At 37.3% G+C, this 21,823-nt stretch overlaps 1 protein-coding gene across 2 annotated transcripts; it reads left to right on the top strand.

Moving 5' to 3' along the window:
- Nucleotides 1–543: 543 nt before the first annotated feature.
- On the top strand, nucleotides 544–12,011 carry LOC132051073 (uncharacterized). 2 transcript variants are annotated; one of them, XM_059442369.1, is made up of 3 exons: nucleotides 544–885; nucleotides 11,685–11,731; nucleotides 11,853–12,011. In XM_059442369.1, the coding sequence occupies exons 1-3, from the start codon at nucleotides 637–639 to the stop codon at nucleotides 11,881–11,883; spliced, it is 327 nt and encodes a 108-aa protein (XP_059298352.1). In that variant the 5' UTR covers nucleotides 544–636; the 3' UTR covers nucleotides 11,884–12,011. The 2 variants fall into 2 exon arrangements, 1 of the variants encoding a protein (XP_059298352.1); XR_009413567.1 differs by having other exon boundaries at nucleotides 10,981–12,011.
- Nucleotides 12,012–21,823: the final 9,812 nt, after the last annotated feature.

The raw sequence follows: 21,823 nt of genomic DNA, 5'->3' as shown, positions 1-21,823 counted from the left end.
CTATTCTCAGGTAAAACCCACTGTTCTCTGTTTTTCTTCCCGACATTTTTGAAATCATTCAAAAGACCATCTTCTTCTCTCTATTTTTTCATAAAAACTCTTTATCTCTCTCTTTCACCACTGGCCTCTCCAAGGTATAACCAATTCAAGAATCTAATTTTGTCCTGTATAACTGATAGCTCTTTACATTCACCTATTTTTGTATCATATGCACGTTCATTGTCGTTTCCTTTTTATTATCTATTGTTAGAAATTTGCAATATTTCTCTAGATATAGAACAGGTTTTCCGATTATCGTTAGATTCCTTCGTTAATTATTTTACTCGAGTTTGAGCTTATCCTACTTACTTTTATTATAGATATCATATACTTTCTTACAAGTACTTATTTTATTTATTTTTACGATAGATGTCACTTTGAAGTCACTGTCATGGACGACACTGGTTCTGCAACGGCACTTATCGCGGACGAACCAGCTGAAACTATGTTGCATCTCACCGCAGAAGAAATCTACAATATTTGCTGTGCCAAGATACGTACTAAAAATAATTCAACTAAAATAAAAACTATTAGCTTCCAACTGTTCTGCCTTTTGATTTTTATACATGAAAAACCAAACTTTTCTTCCAGAAGCAAATGCTACCTCTTGCAAATGTGACAAGGCAACTAACTGGCAAGACATTTAACATTCAAATGAAGAGATCGTTCACAAAAAATATGGATGCAGCACCCGCAAAATTTATCATTCTGTCCTTTATGCAAAAAGAGAACGCGATTGACACACAATTGCCACCGATCCTAATGGACATTCCAGTAAGCAGCAAGAGGAAAATTGATGATAACCAGAAGGAAATGAAAATTGCTACTCCGAGAAGCTATCGAAAGGTTGTAGATGATGAAATTTTATTAAAAGTAAATTCACAAGAAATTCGAATTATATTAAATCCAAGGTATATTAGTCCGAACAAATATTATGGGCTAATATAATTGGATTAATTGCTTAAGTCCAATTGGTATGGATTTAATTGAAAGACCAATTCAATTGGGCTAGTCTGTCTTGTCGGACTTCACATGATGAGCCACTCTATTAGCCCAAGGTCCATGCCACGTGTCAAATGACGTGGCGCGCCAGCCGTCAAGGACCAATAAAATCATGCCACATGCATAAGTGACGCACGTCAAGTATCAATAGAAGAACCAATCAAGTGTCGCCAAGTGTTCAAATGACATGGTTCAACCAATCATATACAAACCCTAGCTCTCCTGCAACTATAAATAGGGGTCTTCATAAAGCCAAGAGAGAGAAGAAAAAATACATAGAGAAGCTCTCGTCCCATGAGTCTTCCGCATACTAGAAGTCTTCGCTCCAGAGTGGTGAGCGCGAGTTTCCATACCTGCGTTTGTGATTAAAACTCGGCTCCGCATTCGTAGTGAAATATCAACAACAAGTGATCTGTCCATTCAAGAACAAGTAAAGCCCTTGATTAACGGTCGTATCGTGAGGAGAAGAATCAGAGGATTACATCTTTTTATTTAAGATTTCATAAAGATTGTAACCCCGCACAAATTCTTGAAATCAAATATTATTCTTTGTCGCTATTTTTTCTTTTCTTGATTATTATTTTCGAGGAGCGAAAGATTAGTCGTTACAAATTTGGCACGCCCGGTGGGACACATCTTTACCTCTCGTCTCTTCTCTCCAATAGTCGAAGTTCAAAAACACTAAGATGGCTTCCAAGAAGGTCACTCGAAATCCGATCCGCAAAAAACTACCGGATCCAAATTCTCTTTGTTCTATTGAAAACATCCTAGATGTTACTAAGGGGAGCATCGGACCTATCAGCAACCAAGCCAAATTGCTAGGAGAACGAGCTTCGCAAGCACGGTCACGAATCTGCTGACGGTCTTTGGTTCTTCTTCAAAGGCATGGAGATCTCCCGCAAACACCATAGAAAAGGAGAGGATGTCGCCAAAATGGTAGAGAGGGTTCTTGCCCAACTTAGTTTATCTAAGTCCAAGAAATCCTTCACGCGAAGTTGATGATGATGTCTTATGCAACGGATCTACTCATAACATGTTCGCATCATATGTTAGCGAAAATCCATGTTCTTCTCCATCGCCTACGATGGTGGTGCGATGCAATGATGACTAATGCTTCAACCATAGAAGAACAACTTGAAAATTTGACGAAAACTTGAGTTGAAAGCCTATAAAAGTATGTTAAAGATCAAGATGCTAAAATCACCAAGTTAACAAATAAATTGGAGAGCATGGCCGAAGGAGAATCTACCCAAGCACTTGTGAAGCTTCGTGAAACACAAGAGGAAGAAGAGTCCTCTGCAAAACAAGCGACAACGATCAAGAAGATCCAAGTCCCCCGAAGTCGATTCCGTATTGGAGGACTTTATCATGGAGGCTATCAAGGATAAATTTGAGCTCGCACCCAAATCTTCTCTTACATATGCAAAGCCTTATACGCGAAGGATTAATAAGTTAAAGATGCTGCGAGCTATCAACCTCTAAGTTGCGGCAATTCGACGGCAAGGGGAATCGAAACAACACATAGCACACTTTGTTGAAACTTGCAATAATCTTTGAACATATGGTGATTACCTTGTCAAGCAATTTGTTCGATCCCTCAAAGGGAATGCCTTCGATTGGTACATAGACCTCGAACATGGTTCCATTGATAGGTGGGAGCAACTACGGCAAGAATTTCTTAACCGCTGCTACGGCCACGAGGCGCGTTGTGAGCATGATAGAGCTTACAAATTCTGCCTTACACAAAGGGTGAGAAAGTTGTTGACTTCATCAATCGTTGGAGGAGCTTGAGCCTTAGCTGCAAAGATCGCCTTAGTGAAACTTCTGGGATCGAAATATGCATCCAAGGTATGCATTGGGGTCTTCGTTACATCTTGCAAGGAATAAGGCCCAAAACATTTGAAGAGTTGGCAACTCGTGCGCGTGATATGGAATTAAGCATTGATACAAGTGGAGATCAATTGTTGCGTAATCCCGTGAGCCTCACGAAGATGAAGATATAGAAGACTTCCATAGTGGAGGCAAGTTTGAATCCGAAGATGAAATAGAAGAGTCCATGTATGTTACAGCGCTCCTTAACGCAAGAGCCTAAATTGTAAGTTGAAATGCTCATGCTTGTGAGAGCCTAAACTGCAAGTTCAAATTCTTCTTAACGCGAAAGATCTAAAGCGCAAGTTGAAATGCTCACGCAAGAGCCTAGCGCAGGTTGAAACGCTCCTCGATGCAAGAGCCTAAATCTGCAAGTTGAAACGCTCCTCGATGCAAGAGCCTAAATCTGCAAGTTGAAATGCTCCATGACACAAGAGCCTAAACTGCATGTCACAAAGCTCATCAAATTCGATCAAAATCTACAAGTTGAAATGCTCCTTGACACACGAGCTTAAACTGTATGTCACAAGCCTTCAAATTCAGGCTAAATCCTCAAGTTGTAAAGCTTATCAAATTCGAGCTAAATCTACAGTCGTGAAGCTCTTTAAATTCAAGCTAAACCTTCATATCAAGAAGCTCCTCAAATTCGAGCTAAATCTATAAGTTGTGACGCTCCTCAAATTCAAGCCAAGTCTTCAAGTTTCAAAGTTCTTCAAATTCTAGCTAAATGTTCAAGTCACTGAGTTGTTCAAATATGAGCCAAATCTTCAAGTTTTGGAGCTCTTCAAATACTAGCCGAATATTCAAGTTGCAAAGCTCTTCAAATTTCAGCCGAATCTTCAAGTTGCAAAGCTCTTCAAATACGAGCCGAGTCTTCAAGTGGCGAAGATCTTCGAATAAAAGCCAAATCTTCAAGTTGCAAAGCTCTCCAAATTTCAGCCCGAATCTTGAAGTTGCAAAGCTCTTCAAATTTGAGCCAAATCTTCAAGTTGCAAAGCTATTCAAATTTGAGCTAAATTCTCAAGTTACGAAGCTCTTCAAAATCGAGCATAGTCTTGAAGCTGCGAAAGCTCCATGAAAATGAGCTAAATCTTCAAAGTTGAATACTCCTGGCCCGCATGAGTTTAAACTGTGTACGGCCCCAAAAAAAATAGAGGGAGTCCGCTAGGTTGAAAACCTCGAAAGAGGCGGCCTAGGAAAAATTTAGGACAAAAAAAAAAAGTCCTCTAGGTTGAAAACCTCGAAAGGGGCGGCCTAGGGAAAAGTTAGGACAAAAAAAAAAAACTCTTCTTTTCTGGAACTACGAAATGACTTGATCCTCTTCACCGAGGTACGTAGGCGCTTAGAGTTTCATTCTAAGTTCAGTCGCACAAAAAAAATCTTTTTTTTTTTTTTTTTTTGGGAACTACGAAATGACTTGATCACTCCTTCACCGAGGTACGTAGGCGCTTAGAGTTTCATTCTAAGTTCGGTCGCATGAGTAAAAAAAAAAAAAAAAAAGCATATATGTATATATATATAGCACGGCGATATGGGATCGACGCTTGACCTCTTCAAATGGAGACAAACATAACTGGAAAGAAGAAGACAATTCGCAGCAATTGAAGCCGAAGATGATTGCAGTTTGTTTTAAACGCCTCTATCAAGTCGGCGTTATTTCTTCAAAGAATGATGCCACTAAAAACTCTGATGGATGCTTCAAGTAGTCTCTCACCAAAGCTAGAATGTCTCTCCTATGACGAGTTGAGATTTTTTTTACCACAAACGCGCAAAGTTTTAAGAGTCGAACAAGATAGATTCTAAGCTGAACTTGGAGAATTATCTGTACAGATGTCGAAAGCATTTGGCCGTCATTTTTATAAAGATTGTAGTTCAGTGAGTCATCTTTCCAACAAAATTTGAATCTCGTCATGTCGGCACTCGTACCCCGAGTTATGAATTTTCTCCCACCGAAGCGCAAAGCTGAAAAATAGAACAAGGCAGCATCTGAGCTAAATTTGGAGAATTATCTGTACAAATATAGAAGGAATTTGGCCGTGATTTTTATATATATTGTAGATAAATGAGTCCTCTTTCCATAGAAATTGGACTCTTGTGATTCCAATGCTCGTACTCCGAGTTATGAATTTTCTCCCACCGAAGCGCAAAGCTGAAAAGTAGAACAAGGCAGCATCTGAGCTAAATTTGGAGAATTATCTGTACAAATCTAGAAGGAATTTGATCGTGATTTTTATATATATTGTAGATCAATGAGTCCTCTTTCCATAGAAACTAGAATCTTGTGATTCCAACACTCGTACTCCGAGTTATGAATTTTCTCCCACCGAAGCGCAAAGCTGAAAAGTAGAACAAGGCAGCATCTGAGCTAAATTTGGAGAATTATCTGTACAAATCTAGAAGGAATTCGGCCGTGATTTTTATATATATTGTAGATCAATGAGTCCTCTTTCCATATAAATTGGAATCTCGTCATTTCGGCACTCGTACTCCGAGTTATGAATTTTCTGCTACCAAAGCGCAAATCTGAAGAGTTGAGCAAGGCAGAATTCGAGCTAAATTTCGAAAAAAAAAAATTACAAGTTATCTTCAAAAAAAAAAGGGAAGAGAAAATTGATCCAAATCACAAGACGAAATGATTCATATTGAAATAAAGGCGACTACTTTTATTGCTTCAAGAAAGGAATGTCACTACATCATAATAAGCAATTAAAAAGTAAAAATCCTAAGCAAGAATCTAAGTCACGGAAAAGGCTTGAAGCATAAGATTTGTTGACGACTCTTCTCAACCGCCTCTTCAAGTTTGGATAGTCTCTCTTCTTTCTTCATCGACAATATGATTAGCTTCAATAGTATAAATCTCGCCCTCTGTAATGGTGATTTTCTCTTGATTTTTGGACAACTCCTCTTGGTATTTGTCAAGGAATGCGATAATCTTCTCCTTCTTAGAGTTCAAGGCTGCTAAGTCTTTCTCCACATTCGCAAGATTTGCTTGAAGCTCCTTTATGGACCCATCTAGCTTTCCATGTTCTTGTTTTGCATCATCAAGGCGTCGTTGTGCATCCCGAAAGTGATTCTTGGGGTAATTATTTTGCCATCTTCGACGATTTCAAAGAGTCATACTCCGCATATGCCTTGAAGAAGTTCTTGACAAGATCCTCCAAAATGGAAACATCAATAATATTGATTGTCTTAAGTTCCTCAAGAGTTGAAGCAACACTTGCCTCCAACACTATAAAGTCAAGTCTAAGGAACCTAAAGAAAATTGTGTAATCCATCCGCACAATGCACCCCATATCTCGAGAGACGAAGGTTGATTTGAAGCGGAAAAATAGTCCCTTGTGGATCGAAGCTCGACGCGCTGGGTTGCAATGGTCGGGAGGAAGGTCCGAAGGTCTTCGGATGTGTAATCTAATCAACAACAACTTCTGCCGCATTCATCGCGTCTAGTCCCAACTACAGCCCAAAAAAAAAAAAAAAAAAAAAAAAAAAAAAAAAAAAAACCATCAGATTTAAAAAAAAAAAAAAAAAAAAGAGAAAGAAAGTGTAAATGCAGAAAATATGGAGAGAAGAAATACTACTTGTTCTGCTACTTCTTCCAAGCCCATCACTGAGTTTGATCCCCATCCAAATGGATATCGGATCCAATGCTAATAGTGTCCAAATCCGAAATTCGTTATGGTGATCGTCGGACTCCTTCGACTTCCTTTCTAAACGATTCCAATGTCGATCTCCACTTGTATTACTCCGTCGAACTTGAGGCCGCGATGGTATTTCCAACATGAATAGGAAGAGAGGAAGGGCGAGACTTTTTGTTGCAAGGTGGTGCGAGACTTGATGTTTTTTGCCCTTGTCCAATGAACTCGAAGGCTCCCTTTTGGAAGTATTGTTGTCACCTTAGGAGCCGTAGCACTTGTCTTGGAGACTAGTCGGATGCATTTAACTCCTTTGTCCATAGGATTTCAACACCCTTCAAGGTTTTAGACTTAGAAGAAGTTTCAAGAGCTTGCGGGAGTATCATTAAGTTGCACCTCGTACTTGGAAGAAGGATGCGGTTTTTTCTTTCATTCGAGTCGGACCTCTTTTGGACAACATAGGTGTATGATCTTGCTTTGATTTTTGTGAAATAATTCGAGGACTCATTTCTGATGGATTTGTCCGATTGGCTAGCCACCATTCCATGTACTCGCGAGTCATTAAAGGTGAACTGCCTTCTGATGGGCGCACCGGAATTATGACCTTTGAAGAGGTTCCAAGGCGGATCGATGAATTCCAAAGTTGCGCTAGTGTTAGCAATGTGCCATCGTATGGTTGCTCCATAAGGTCTCCAGGGATGTCTTGACAAAAACCAAATTGTCTGCTAAACCTATAAGGACTATAAGACTCCACGATGAGATCCGCATCATGCCTAAGTGTAACATAGCTCGAACGAAGGCTTATGATAGTGTAGTTCCATGAATCTGAGAGATCGCCGTGCTCCAGGTTGAAGTATAATTCCCTACCTTGTAGCAACGCCAAATGATGGAGGTGGTGGGCATCATCTTGTTGAAATAACTTTCGGGCGTCGAAAAATTGAAGTATTTGGCCATCTTCTCGCCGTAAATCTTGCATAAAGGTATACTCCGATGTGAGTGATTCGCACGATGATGGGTCTTAAAATACTCTCCTAGCCAACCATATACACATAGTGTATGGGGAAAATTATATTCTTCTCGCCTCAAATCGAGAAGTAGAGATCTCTCTCAAGCCACGATATATGCTCGCAAGGACTGGAACCGCCAAAGAGAATTTCTCTCCATGAGCCATCAAGCTCACCACTTTAAGAACGCTAGCATGCACGTAGTCAATTTTCTTATGGGGGAGAACAAACTTGCAGAACCAATATGTTAGGAAAGCAGACAAATTCGTCTCATCTCTAAGTGAGTCTTCCACTCCTAGCTCGACGAAGGGGGCATGCTCCTCATCGGTTCGTGGTAAGTAATTCATGTCAATATGCCGGAAGGATTGTGATTCAATCTTGGCTTCGTTGCATGACCCTTTGACGCCCTTTGCGGAGGCTCGCACCGTGGGTCCTCTAAACCAAAATTTCACCCAATCATGGATGGACACCTCATGATGGCCACCTTCGGCAATTTGTAAAAGGCTGAAAATAAGTATAGACGGCTCTTGGGGAGCCATGGTTTCCCTTGATTGTCCATTTGCGTCAATTCTTTCGCCGAAGGAACAACTTCATCATAAAAAGATCCGTGAATGGGAAGTCCTGCAATCGTTCGTAAGTCCCAAAGTGAGATAGACATCTCCCCGACGAAAGTGGAAAGCATATTGGTAGATGGGACGCCAAAGCTCACAAAAAGCATGCGACATTGTCATCATAATCATATGTAAACAAAGAAGCGTAGATGGCATCGTAAACTTTGACACACTCCAAGACTTCCTTATAGCGAGGAAGCACATTTTCCACCCACTCCCGAGGCCGGTGTGTGTAGCAAACTTTGCCGAAACCAGAAGGCGGGACACTCCAGCTTGTTGAAACATCCATTGGGATGAGAAGATTCGGTGGGCGCGACTTCTCGATGAATTACGGACTTCAACAGAGGACGTCCATAACTGGCCTTGCCGAGAAGTTGCTCATGACGTCTTTGGTCTCCTTTTTAGACCATTCGGCAAGATGAAGCGTAGAAAGCTCTCCAAGTGAGAAGGCACCGATCACGGAGGTTGAACCTCTAAGGCAAGGACTTTGGCGTTCGAATTTCGTTTGTCGCTCACTATCTCTAGATGAGGACATGAAGTATCGCGGTCACGAAAGTGCATCATCTTTGTTCAAAGTTAAAGCCGTACAGATGCGCCCAAAGACCTGCAAAAGAAATAAAAAAAAAAGGGGACAAGTAAGTTTCGTAGAGCATGTCCAAAGCCAAAAAAAGCAAAATCAGATTCTGTGGCAGATTAAGAAAAATATACCTAAGCCAATATAGAAGCAATTTGATTGTGGTTTTCGTATATGACGTAGCTCTATGAGTCTTCTTTCCGACGCCGCAAACCGTTCGTGATTGCGATGTTCCTAAGTCAAGATATAAGATTTTTCGTCAGGATGCGCAAGACTGATAAACCAGCGAACCAGAACTCAAAGTCTGATTCTCGATCAATATCTGAGCAAATATAGATGCAATTGGGTCGTGGTTTCCGCGTTGTGATGTAGCTCTACGAGTCTAGTTTCCGAAACATCAAGCGGATCATGATTTCGACGTTCCTACATTGAGATATGAATTTTCTACCGCATACATGTAGAGCTGTGAAGAAAGTGACGAAAATACATATGGAAGAAGAAAATTACGATAGAGATGGGTCGAACCAGCTCGACGATGCTTTAAATTGACGCTCAAACACCAAGAGAAGGCAGTGTATTTATAGATGTCAAAATCTGGTTCCTATATGGACTACACAAAGAAATTCTTGTTCTAGTTGGAATCAAGTTATGGAAAATTTAGGCTTTTACATGGAAAGTTTAAGCTTATGGAAAGTTTAGGTTTTATATATGGAAAGTCTAGGCTTATGGAAAGTCAATGTTTCCCTAATAAATAATAAGGAAATGCCATGCAAATTATGAAAAATTTAGGCTTATTTATGGAAAGTCTAGGCTTATGGAAAATAAATAACTTGGTGAACGGGAATTGCAACCGGATGCCACGCACATTTGAAGCATATTGTTTTCGAAATTACAATTTGCATCAAAAAGCTATGAAAAAATATTAGCCACTTTCTACTTTCAAATGTACTCACGCCGGGTACAAAAATGTTAGTTTGATCTACGTGGACACAATTTAATAATGCTTGGCTTTTTCCTTGTTTCAAGCAAATTATTTTGATTCCTAAGGGTGGCAAGCTAGGATGTCTTAGTGGATAAAGGCTACAAAGATTGTAATACCAAGTACCCCAAATGTGGCCATGTATTGACCCAAGAAAATGAAGGCATCGGTACTTCAAGCCTAGTCTCTCGAGTTCGAAAAGTTTGGACACTCCGACAAGCCTTGAAGCAGGGGGCATTTGTAGATGATGAAATTTTATTAAAAGTAAATTCACAAGAAATTCGAATTATATTAAATCCAAGGTATATTAGTCCTAACAAATATTATGGGCTAATATAATTGGATTAATTGCTTAAGTCCAATTAGTATGGATTTAATTGAAAGACCAATTCAATTGGGCTAGCTAGTCTGTCTTGTCGGACTTCACATGATGAGCCCACTCTATTAGCCCAAGGTCCATGCCACGTGTCAAATGACGTGGCGCGCCAAGTCAAGTCAAGGACCAATAAAATCATGCCACATGCATAAGTGACGCAGCATGTCAAGTCAATAGAAGAACCAATCAAATGTCGCCAAGTGTTCAAATGACATGGTTCAACCAATCATATACAAACCCTAGCTCTCCCCTGCAACTATAAATAGGGGTCTTCATAAAGCCAAGAGAGAGAAGAAAAAATACATAGAGAAGCTCTCATCCGCAAGTCTTCCGCATACTAAGAAGTCTTCGCTCCAAGTGGTGAGCCGCAAGTTTCCATACCTCTACGTTTGTGATTAAAACTCGGCTCCGCATTCGTAGTGAAATATCAACAACAAGTGATTCATCCATTCAAGAACAAGTAAAGCCCTTGATTGACGGCCGTATCGTGAGGAGAAGAATCAGAGGATTACATCTTTTTTATTTAAGATTTCATAAAGATTGTAACCCCCGCACAAATTCTTGAAATCAAATATTATTCTTTGTCGCTATTTTTCTTTTCTTGATTATTATTTTCAGGAGCGAAAGATTAGTCGTTACAAAGGTATTCCAATTAATCCTTCAAAAAGATACTACACTCAATGGGTTCCTGCTGATTTAGTATTCTAAATTCGTTCAACTCCTTTAATTATAAATTGAGTATTTCCAAATCTAGGAGTTAAAATTTAATATTCTAGGTGCCAAAATATGTAGTTGGAAAATCAGATCTTTGCTCCTCATTGACAAACATATATATAGAACTCCTACTTTTTCACTTAACTTTCACTGATTGTTATTCTTTGGTTTCACCACCAGTGACAATCTTTCGCTTCTTACTTTTGGCATGCAATTGGAGCCACTTTTTGCTATCTCCTTAAAGACATGGTTGAAACTACTTTTGCTTGCCGACTTCCTAGATGCGATACTGATGATGTTTTTGGAAAAAACAGAAACTACTTTTGTTGCTGCCTTATCCTGTGACATTCTCATATCAGGTTAGCCCTTTTCTTCTTTCACTTCATGTAACTTTCCTTAATCACAATTTTCCTTTGAACGCTACATTTGTTTTCTTATGGAGCACTAACTTGGGTGAAGACAATTACCAGACTTGGAGAATATTATGTTAGGTGTTTGAAGGCAGATTTAGAATTGAACGAACAGGAGAAAGTAGCATAGTTCTTGCGAAAGAAATTAAGATGTGTACCAAATTTCTTTACATTGGATTTAATAAAAAAGTATTACCACGCATTTTGCTAGCATTTCTTATGGCCTTCATTTCATTATATGTTAGGTTTGGATTAACTATGTTTGGACTCAAGATTATAAACTCATTGTTTTTCCTCTTGTCGTCCTTTCCCATCATGTCGTGTTAACACTGTAGTGGATCCTTAATTAATGCTTAGCGTCCTCTGTCTCTACCATGCCCTTTATCTGGACTGCACAAGTAAAAAAGATTCCCTACATTCAATTAATTTCTTAGATATAGCATGATCATAATGCAAAGACATGCCCTTGTGCAGTTGTTGCCAGCAAAAAAACATTTTGGTGCTTTTCAGAAATCTCCCAGGTAAGTATTACCTGTCTCAACATTATCACATTCAAGACACTTTTTTCAATCTTATATTTTTTACACGCTAATTATTCACCTTGTCTATGTTATGCAACATCTACCAACATTCTCACCAAAGATTACAGGAGAAGTGTCGGCACCGCAGCTAACCTTTTGTTAATATGTAAATAGAATGTAGAATCTCTATTCAACCTGTAAAACTTGGCTCCGTATCAAAATGTATGTAAAAACTTTATGTTCTTGGTCTATGTTCAGCTTATGTAAAAACTGTTACCTGAAGCTATTCACTCCAACCTAACCCTCCCATCTCTCTCTCTCCCCCCTCTTCTCCCCACTGCTCCGCCGCCGGCCACCACCGACTGTAGGAGCTCCGGGGAAATGACGTGCCCCTTCACCACCGTCACTGCCAACCCCTTCACCTTTTCCCTTTCTCTCCGGCCGTGCCCTTTTTTCCTTTCTTCTCCGACGCCAAAAAGGAAAAAAAAAAACTCAGATCTACGCCGAAAAAGAGTCAATACCGACGGATCTGAGCTTTGTTGGAAGCAAAAAGAAAAAAAAAAAAAAAAAAAAAAAGCTCAGATCTATGACGGATCTGAGCGCAAACGTACAGTGTTTTTCGCCGGAGCGACGACGGAGCTCCAGATCTATAGCTTTTCCGGTGAGATATGAAGGTGACGGTGATGATGACGGAGAAAAGAAGGTGAAGGAGAAGAAGGTGTACACAGATCTGATCGGAATTTTTGGCCGGAAGTTTTTTGTCATGACACAACCGGAGAGCCATGACGGCGCCCGGTGCTAACCCTCCCGGGCACCTCTTATCGTACTCTCACATTCACATCTAGGTGAGCCACATGGCTTACTCATAATTTACATGCATCAAAAGTGCTAATCTCGTTGGGCAACAACGCATTTATATCATCATCAATAACAATGCCCATATCCATATACACAAGCCGACAAGGCTATCAAAATGATATACAAAATATGAGCCAACAAGGCTAAAAGACATTTAACCATACACAACTGTCTATGAGCCTCTAAGAAGAGTATGTGACATAGTATATATAGTCGGGACAGGACCCCGCCATGCCCATATGTATGTACACAAAAGAATAATACCCAAAAGCTGTAGCTTCGGATGAAATGGAGCTCCTCTATGCAATCACTGGATAAGAAATCTATGGATCAAACCTGTCTCCCTATCCCTCTGCGGGCATGACGCAGCGTCCACAAACAAAAGGATGTCAGTACGAATAATGTACTGAGTATGTAAAGCATAGTCAACATCATAGTAGGAGCATAATAGACAGCACAAGAAATAACATAATATGGGAGAATCAAGAGGTAATAGAGTCATTTGTACCTCTAGTGGCCTTCATTATATCTACTTACTCGTCTTATATAGTGACCTTCCATTTCTAATGCTTACTCGTGTACATACATACATATATATTCGTCTTCGTATTCATATTCATATTCATACTCGTACCCATACCATACCCGACCATGAAGGTTCGGTGTTTCACATACCCGGCCGTGACAAGGCTCGGTGATTATACATACCTGGCCCTATCAAGGCTCAGTGTTATCCGTACCCAACTGCAGTGGTGTGCGCGCTATAGGTATCACACCCGACCATATAAGCTTGGTGTTACATAATAGTCATACATACTTAGACACGTATACATAAAAGTCCATAAGTATCATCAACATCATTACCATCATCGTTTTCGTTACGTCTATCTTTGGAGGATCAACTATCATATAAGGGATGCAATGGAATCATGAAAGTATCGAGGATCATGAGCTTTAGTAACTTTAGAGATAGAACCATTTGGAGGACATTATGGAACTCATGAAAGGATATATATAGCCAAGGAACCATGCCTTATTGAAAGAAAGGTTAGCCTTACATACCTCTTCGTCCTCTTAACTATTTAGCGATCACCGTTGAAGCTTGAGCAATCTACATTTAGTAGGATTCATACCATGGTTAAGCCTTGATGATACTCTTAAATTTAAACTAGAATAATTTATGATCTAATGAAAATTGGGCAGTATCTCCCCTATTTCGTCAACTTCCACCATATTACTAAACAACTTCCAACAACCACAATAACATCCATAATACACTCATAATATCATAATCAAGTAATCACACTTCATTAAGCCTTCAAAATTCATCCTTATGTTCAACCTATGCCAACAACTTCACACCCATTTTAGCGCATTTTCATATAATGCTTCTTCATCACCATTATTACCTTCCATAACATGATTATATCCATATCATACTAAGAATCATGACTCAATTTAGTTTACTACTCAAAAACATCATAAAAACTACATTTAGACTTCATTTTCTACTTTCTCCTTCTACCCAAGTTTTGCTACAACCAAACATTCTCATTAACATGAAATAAGCATGGAAACTAACCTTTTTATCCCATAGAAACAAGCTTTGGAGCAACTACCAACTTGTGCAAAAACCCTAGACACAATGCCCAAGTTTCTTGAAAACTACCAACCCTAGGAAGCCTTCTAACACATGAACACTTTAATTTCTTTCTATTTGATCTTTGTAATCTCTTGGATTTGGGTAAAATATGTTTGGAGAAGGGTTTTGGAGCTTTAGAGAGCTTGGATGAAATGTGGAAAATGAAAATGAGCAAGGGTCGTCCGTCCTTATAAAATAAAAATGTGACCCGACACGATTTATACGGCCTATTATATGGGCTATATAATTTATACGGTCCGTATAATCAGGCCGTATAATTTATACGGTCCGTATAATTAGGCCATGTAATACCACCAGGCTTCACCCTTCTCTGGAGCAAACCTACGGACCATTATACGGGCCGTATAATTTATACGGTCCGTAGAAATGGCCGTACAACTGGAAAAATTCCGATTTCCATTCTTGTCGACTCGTTTGACTTCCAATCCTCGTGGAACCTTCTTGACACTTATATAACACTTCATTAATCATACAATAGGCCCTAAAGTATCCCCTCAAGATTTTTTCTAAATAAATATTAGCTCAATTATAGCGGAAACCTTCCGAACACGACTTACATTTCACTTCCTTCAACGAACTTAGGCTCATATATTCATATAACTTCAAATTCTTATAGTATACACTTTAAGCTAGCTAATGCTTCCCTTAATCTCATAAGGATTTCATATTTACCTTAAGCTCACCTTAGCCTATCCACAAGGCAACACATACGGAATTTTCGAGGTGTAACATTTTTTTCCAGATCTGTGTATACATACACTGTATACATATTTTTCAGAAGTTTTTTTTCCAGATCTGTGTATACATACGGTGTATACATACACGGTATATAATATTTTTCGCTTTTTTCGAAAAAAGATCTTTTTGTATACAAATGAATAGAGTGAATTAACGCTTGTATACAAATGAATACAATCAATTTTATTTTTTGTATTCAATATTTTGAGTGTATTCATTTTTTTTTTGGTGTACATATGTTGTATACAGTGTTTTTCGCCGGTTTTTATTAATTTTTTTTGGTGTATCTATGTTGTATACGCTTGTATTTGTTGTATACATACCCAAAAATATGATGTTTGTTAATTTTTGGCAAATTTTAACTCGCTATATACATGAATACATCGTCGTATTCATGTATACAGCGAAAAAACAAAATTTGTATACACGCGCTTTATTGATGATTTTTGCTACCAAATGTAATCGGTGAAACATATGCTATGTGGTTTGAGTTAAGCCCAGAACTTTGTCATTTATGTTGTTTCCCCTTTAAATAAAGCCATTGATCTAAACAAAAAAATCATAAAGAGGAACACCAATGCTACATCCTACAGTTAACAACTAAAGTAGTACTTACACTGAACATAATCAGTCTCAGAGATATTTAAAAGCAGTTTTGCAGGGACACTTAAAAATTCAGTTGCATTTGGATTAGAAAACAATTTAACTAGAAGAATATGGATTGGGAGTCCATAAAATGGTGCGTATCTTTTTATTTCTTAAAAACTAACTTTAAAAACAATACCATATCAGCAAAACTTAATGAAAAAATCACTTAACTAGGTTGGGTGAATTTCTAACCCTCTATTTGGATGGTTGTTCCCCGTGGTTCATTAATGTATAGCATGGTATGATACAGTATGGTGTTGTATTGTATTGTACTGTATTAATGAACACAATGTTTGGATAGATTGTATCGTTTGTTGTGGTTTAATAACATTTGTATTGTTTGGTTTGATTGTATGGTACCGTATAATAACTTGTAAGTTTACTAAAGTAAACTTAACTCTTAATTAGAAATTAATTTATATATATTAATAAAATTCAGGTAAAGAATAAAATAGGAACTTTAAGAAATAAGTAGGTAGTGGGTGGGGGTGGTGGAGGGGTGGGTGGTTGTGGGATGAGACTGGGGTAGCGGGTGGTAGGGTGGGGGTGAGTGGTTGTGGGGGTTGGGTTGGGTGGTGGTGAGGGGTAGTGGGTGGGGGTGGTGGAGGGGTGGATGGTGTGGGATAAGGGTGGGGGTGAGTTGTTGTGAGGTGGGGTTGGGCGGTGGTGAGGGGTAGTGGCTGGTGGTTGGGGCAGTGGGGGGGAGAGGAGTAGGGTAGTTGGGGGTGGGGGGTGGGCAGGTAGGGTTGGGGGGTGGGGTATAATGGAGAAATGAAATACATAACCACGGAAAAATCACCAAATCGGTGGTTTCAAAAATTGGGATTTTTCATAATTATATAATCATGAAATGAACAATGGGTTTACAACACCATACCACATAATTTTAAGAACAATGGAAACAAATATGATTTCATAAAAAACAATACATTAATGAAACACGGGAAACCAACATCCAAACAGGGGGTAAGTGAAATATCAATAGGTGGTAATTTTTGAGTTAGAAAAAAAAGTTGAGTGAACTATCCTAAGTTGGGTGACTTTTGGGTTAGAAACCAGTTGAGTGACTTTCTGAGTGAACTATCCTTAGTTGACCAATTGAGATGTTATCTCGTAATTAATCCTAACATCTTTTGATTGACCCCATAATACAATAATTTCATATATATATCGCTATACATAGCGCAGCTATTTTGGGAGAAGGTTCTTGATGCGTAGGATTGAGGGTTTTCCCTCTTCATTTCCTAAGTTAGAGACACGTGGCATGGGTTAGAATTAATGACTAAGATTTAATTGATTAAAACAAAACCCTAACCATAGTTTATATAATTAATAACTTATCCATAAATATGTTAAAATACTTTCTCTCTCTCATATTTAATATTGCATCTTTTTTTCAATCATGAGATATTTTTCGCAGTATAGACAACTCTTTCGTATACAATTTGAATAATAGGGTCTATATTATGTGAATTAGTAAGCATCATAATTGAAAAAATGAAAAATATCACCAATTGAATAATGGGTCTATTAGGGGGAAAAAATGAAGTGGCAAAAAATAATCTGGTAAATTAGAAAAGATATTTTACTGGGTAGGAAAAGTAAATAGGAAGAGAGAGAAAAATATTCTAATATATTTATGGATAAGTTATTAATAATGTAATCATGGTTAGGGCCTTGTTTTAATCAATAAAATCTTAGTCATTAATTCTAATTCATGCCATATGTCTCTAATCTAAGATAGAACTTTGGAGAGAAGGTTCTTGATGCGTACTTATGACCGAATAATCAAAAAGATTGTGCTGAGCACCTAACCTATAACATTTATTTGACTAATTAAAATAATCTAAAAAGTTGAGGGAAATAAGGGATGCAGCAAGGGAACTTTTTGGTTTAAAAATTGAAAAGTTAGACCGAGGCGTTATGAATAGTGATTTATCTAATTGATAGGATTAGGGCTGTACAATGAAAATCGACAAATCGCATCAAACCGACAAACCAAACTAAACAGGAAAAAAAACTCGAGTAGTGGTTTGTTTGGTTTGGTTTGGTGTTGGATAAAAAAATTCGATCATAATAGGTTTGATTTGGTTTTAACTAAAAAGAGTCAAACCGAGACCAAATCGATCTGATTATATATATACAATTTATAAATATTTTTATACATGTATAATTTATAAATACGTGTATAACTTTATCACTTTTAAGCATTGATTAGTCAGCTTCGTTCGTGATGCAATCTGTTTAAGAATTGGTACCACATCCGATTGTATAATTAATTCTTTTTTGGCAATTAAAAGAGACTTTTTCATTACAAATAGCTACTTTTTTCCAATGTCAAAACACTAATATGGCAGAACAGCCTAGCAGTGATCAAAACTAGCCTTTATCACATCAAAACAACTCAAACAATAAACAAAACTGGTAGACTAAGGGTAGAAAATCAGCTCATCCAATTTTTTTGTGAGTGTTGTCCGCTGGGAACCTCTAACAAACACCTCTTGTATAATCCTCCTTGTAAGTATTTGTGGTGTATAATTAATTCTTAATGCTAAGTTTGAGTTGTAATCTTTTTGTTCATTTAGCGATAGGCTTTTTAAGTAAATGTTTAAAAGCTAACTAAAACTCATTTTACGGAACAATATTGAAGTTGTTTGTTACTACATTTTGTTTGATTGTTGTAGTTATACATCACATGCATGTTCTATATTTATTTGATTCAATTGTTATGAATTTTTTATTTAATGAGTCAATGAATTCACCACACATTTTTCATTTTACATAATTAGAAATAGAAGGGTAAGATGCTTATTTTTGGTCAAGCAAATGCTATTATAAGATGCTTCGTATTGAACCAAAAAAAAAAACCCGAAAAAACCCGACTAACCCGAAAAATCCGAGAAAAACCGAGAGTGAAAAACCCGACTTTTGTTGGTTTGGTTTGGTTTGGTTTATCGATTTAAAAACCCGATACAATTGGTTTGATTTGGTATTTGAAAAATCCGAACCAACCCGGTCCATGTACACCCCTAGATAGTATCTAAGTCTCTTTATCTTTAATCATTCCGTAGCAATTTTACTTTGAACTTTCCTTATTTTAGGCCAAGTGATTAGATTCAAATTTGATGTGAAAAACAGACAAAAGAGAGGCAAAGGGCCATTTATCAGCCAACAATTGAAGTTGTCATAAACAGTGCTTTAAAAGGCGAGCCTCGGGCCGAGCCGGGGGCGGGGTGCACCAAAAACATCCCGAGACGATGGTGGGGGGCTGAAGTCTCAGAAGGCGTACGCCCAGCAATTCGGGGGGTACGCCTAGGCGTGTGGGGCTTAAGCCAAGAAAATTCTTCAAATTAAAACAAAATTTGTTAAATAAGTCCTTAATATAATGCCCGAATTCTCAAAAGCCATTGTAATTACTCAAATATTTTACAAAAGGAACAAAAACATTAAATATAAAAGTCAAGACCTTTTTTTATTGCTAGATGCCTAATTTTTGTTCTTTCCTAATTCTTTACATTGTCTTCTACTAGCTCAAAAAAAAATAACGAACAATCACTTGTTGTTGTAAGTAGCGTATAATAGATTGTTCTGATTAGTTATTTGTGGGGATGGAGCACATCTATATATATTTTTCACTTATTTATAATTTTCTTCAATTTTTATGCAATTTTTATTTATTGTAATCATATTATTTTATGAAATATTAAAAATTAAATACCCATGGCGCTTACTCCTCACTGAGGCATACATAAAACACCTCGCCTTACGCCCCCGCCTTTTAAAATATTGGTCATAAACTGTCAAGACATGCAGTGGGATACATGAGATTCCTCCATTTTAATTGGAAATCTCGATTCGAATATTAAAAATGGACAAATTTCTGATAAGGATCGCTTCCCATGAATCTGAGTTATCTAAGCTAATGGCTATCAGATATCAAATAATTCAAAATACAAAACGAAAGTTGTCATACATTGACTTGTTTGCTCCATTATCTCCATATCGAACTTGGGATTTGATCACTAGGCCCGTTTATTATAATAAACATTTTGGTTTAGGGCAACAAATTTTTCAAAGTTTAGGACCACAATTAGAGCTTAATTTTAAACAAGATGTGTCATTTTCTATCACAAACATTATATTTCATAATTAAATAGGACCAAATTGAAGTTGGAAATAGTAGTTAGCAATTCTTTTAATAATTTTAGTGTAACACGTGACATAATTTTACCTATTAACATCAGGATTACATGAGCTCCACTACATGATTGTTAAACTTTTTATTGAAGATCTGGACTAAACGAGGAGGATTGACACATATACACCCGTCATAGCAGCTATTGACACAAAAATTAGCCATTGATTAGGCGTGACAATAGCAGCCTAAAAAATTGGCATATGTTAGCCAACTCTTCCGAAACCCAGAACTGAGTAGAACATCTGATGGAACAAGCCCATTTTCATCTCCATCAAGCGCGAGGGTCGTAACCATTGTAGAAGCTCTGCCCCTCTCCTCTTTTTTACTATCTGAGGATCAAGATTGATTTTATTTTCTCATCTAAAAATATTTTTATATGTTTGAAACCGCACCAAACCGACCAAACCGAAAAAAAAACCCGACTTTGGATGCGTGCGGTTGGAACTGGTTGGAATATTTTAACTAAATGAAGCTATGTAATTTTTTTATCTATTATCATATTATTCAAGCTTTGAAGTTAGAATTTTGAATGAAAAACCAAAACCAACTCAACACTAATCCTAACAAAAGAAATTGAAATGACAATAATGTACAAATTGATTTAGAGAGGTGATTTGTATTTTTAGATTATGGTCATTTTCTTTTATTTGATTTGGAGTCAAAATTGAGACTTGGAAACATCACAATGCAATATGTATATCACGTGTTATATCATATATAGTATTGTATATCACATACATATTTTCATGGATATACATTTATATACATGATATATACGAGATAAATAGATAAATAGTGTGATATATACATATTACCTAGGGATATATATAGATATATAGGTGACACACAGGTGAAGTCATCTTCAACCTCGAATTTCAATTTGAAAATCTGCTCAAATCCACCTTAAATTGTCTCCAAGCACCTCTGAATATTATATTCAAATTCCTTTAAATGTTTTAATAAAACTCGATATCACCCAATCAAAATAAATGACAAATATACAAATAAAAAATTTCAAACCAAGTTTCAATTGTCTTTAATGGTATTTTTTCCTCCCCAAATTCGTTCTGTCTTCATTGCATATTTGGTTTATGAAAAGAAACTTTTCATCGTTCTAGTGATGTTGTTGGATCGACATCTATGACTGGCAACTTAAATCCGAAGTTGGCGATGTTGATTAACAGGTTGGGTTGAGCTATTAAACAAAGAGAATTCAAATGATGAGTTTTGAGTAATGAATATGGTATTGCCGGTGAAAAAGCCGATGTCGAAACATGAATTTGTGCAATTTGCAATAACATCAAATTTTTTAGCTTAAATTGTCTAACATTTAATGGGGCGGTTGCATAAATAGGTATCATAAGGGGCGGTCTTGATCTTTTGGCTCCGCCTAAAAATATAATTTTTTTCCGCTTAAAATGATTTGAAAAATAATTTCAACTTAAAGAAAAAATTTGATGCGCAAAACTTGTGTTGCCCATCAAACATAAATTATAGTTGTAATGTTTGCATTAGTTAGTTTTTCCTATGAGATAAGAGTTCAGGGCATTTCAATAAGTATTAAGAGTGAATATAGTGTAATGTGTTTCTTATTGAGCAGGATTTTTCAGTTGTATTAAATCTCATTCATATATGGCTGAACTTCAAGCAATTTTACATGAAGTTCATGCCTATATATGGCAAAGATTTCGAATCTGTTGCATGAAATCGCCTGAAGTAATGGTGATTTATCAATGTTTTCAAAATTTTCCAGATCAATTTGTATTTTCAAAATTCAAGATTCACCTTTTCATGAAATTTTACTTCAATTGGTATAAATTTAAATTTATTATTGTATAATAGCTAAGAAGAAAGAGAAGAAAAAAAAAAAAGGAGGAGGATTAGGACAAGAGACGTAGAAGAAAGAAGAAAAAAACACGCAGAAAATCAAAGAAGATGAAGGGCCTGTTTGGAAAGCCACCCATGTAATTGGAATTGGTATAATTAC

This window comes from Lycium ferocissimum, chromosome 3, assembly GCF_029784015.1.
Source record: "Lycium ferocissimum isolate CSIRO_LF1 chromosome 3, AGI_CSIRO_Lferr_CH_V1, whole genome shotgun sequence".
Lineage (NCBI taxonomy): Eukaryota > Viridiplantae > Streptophyta > Magnoliopsida > Solanales > Solanaceae > Lycium > Lycium ferocissimum.
The sequence above is the reverse complement of the archived record's forward strand: the minus strand, read 5'-3'. Positions and strand labels throughout refer to the sequence as shown.

What these genes read in the sequence shown, in the direction of transcription:
- LOC132051073 (XM_059442369.1), top strand. Translation starts at nt 637, where the DNA reads ATGCTACCTCTTGCAAATGTGACAAGGCAACTAACTGGCAAGACATTT. An exon ending in CTCCGAGAAGCTATCGAAAG is followed by an intron (nt 886 to 11,684) that starts GTTGTAGATGAT and finishes GCCCTTGTGCAG; the next exon opens with TTGTTGCCAGCAAAAAAACA. An exon ending in GCTTTTCAGAAATCTCCCAG is followed by an intron (nt 11,732 to 11,852) that starts GTAAGTATTACC and finishes TTCTCACCAAAG; the next exon opens with ATTACAGGAGAAGTGTCGGC.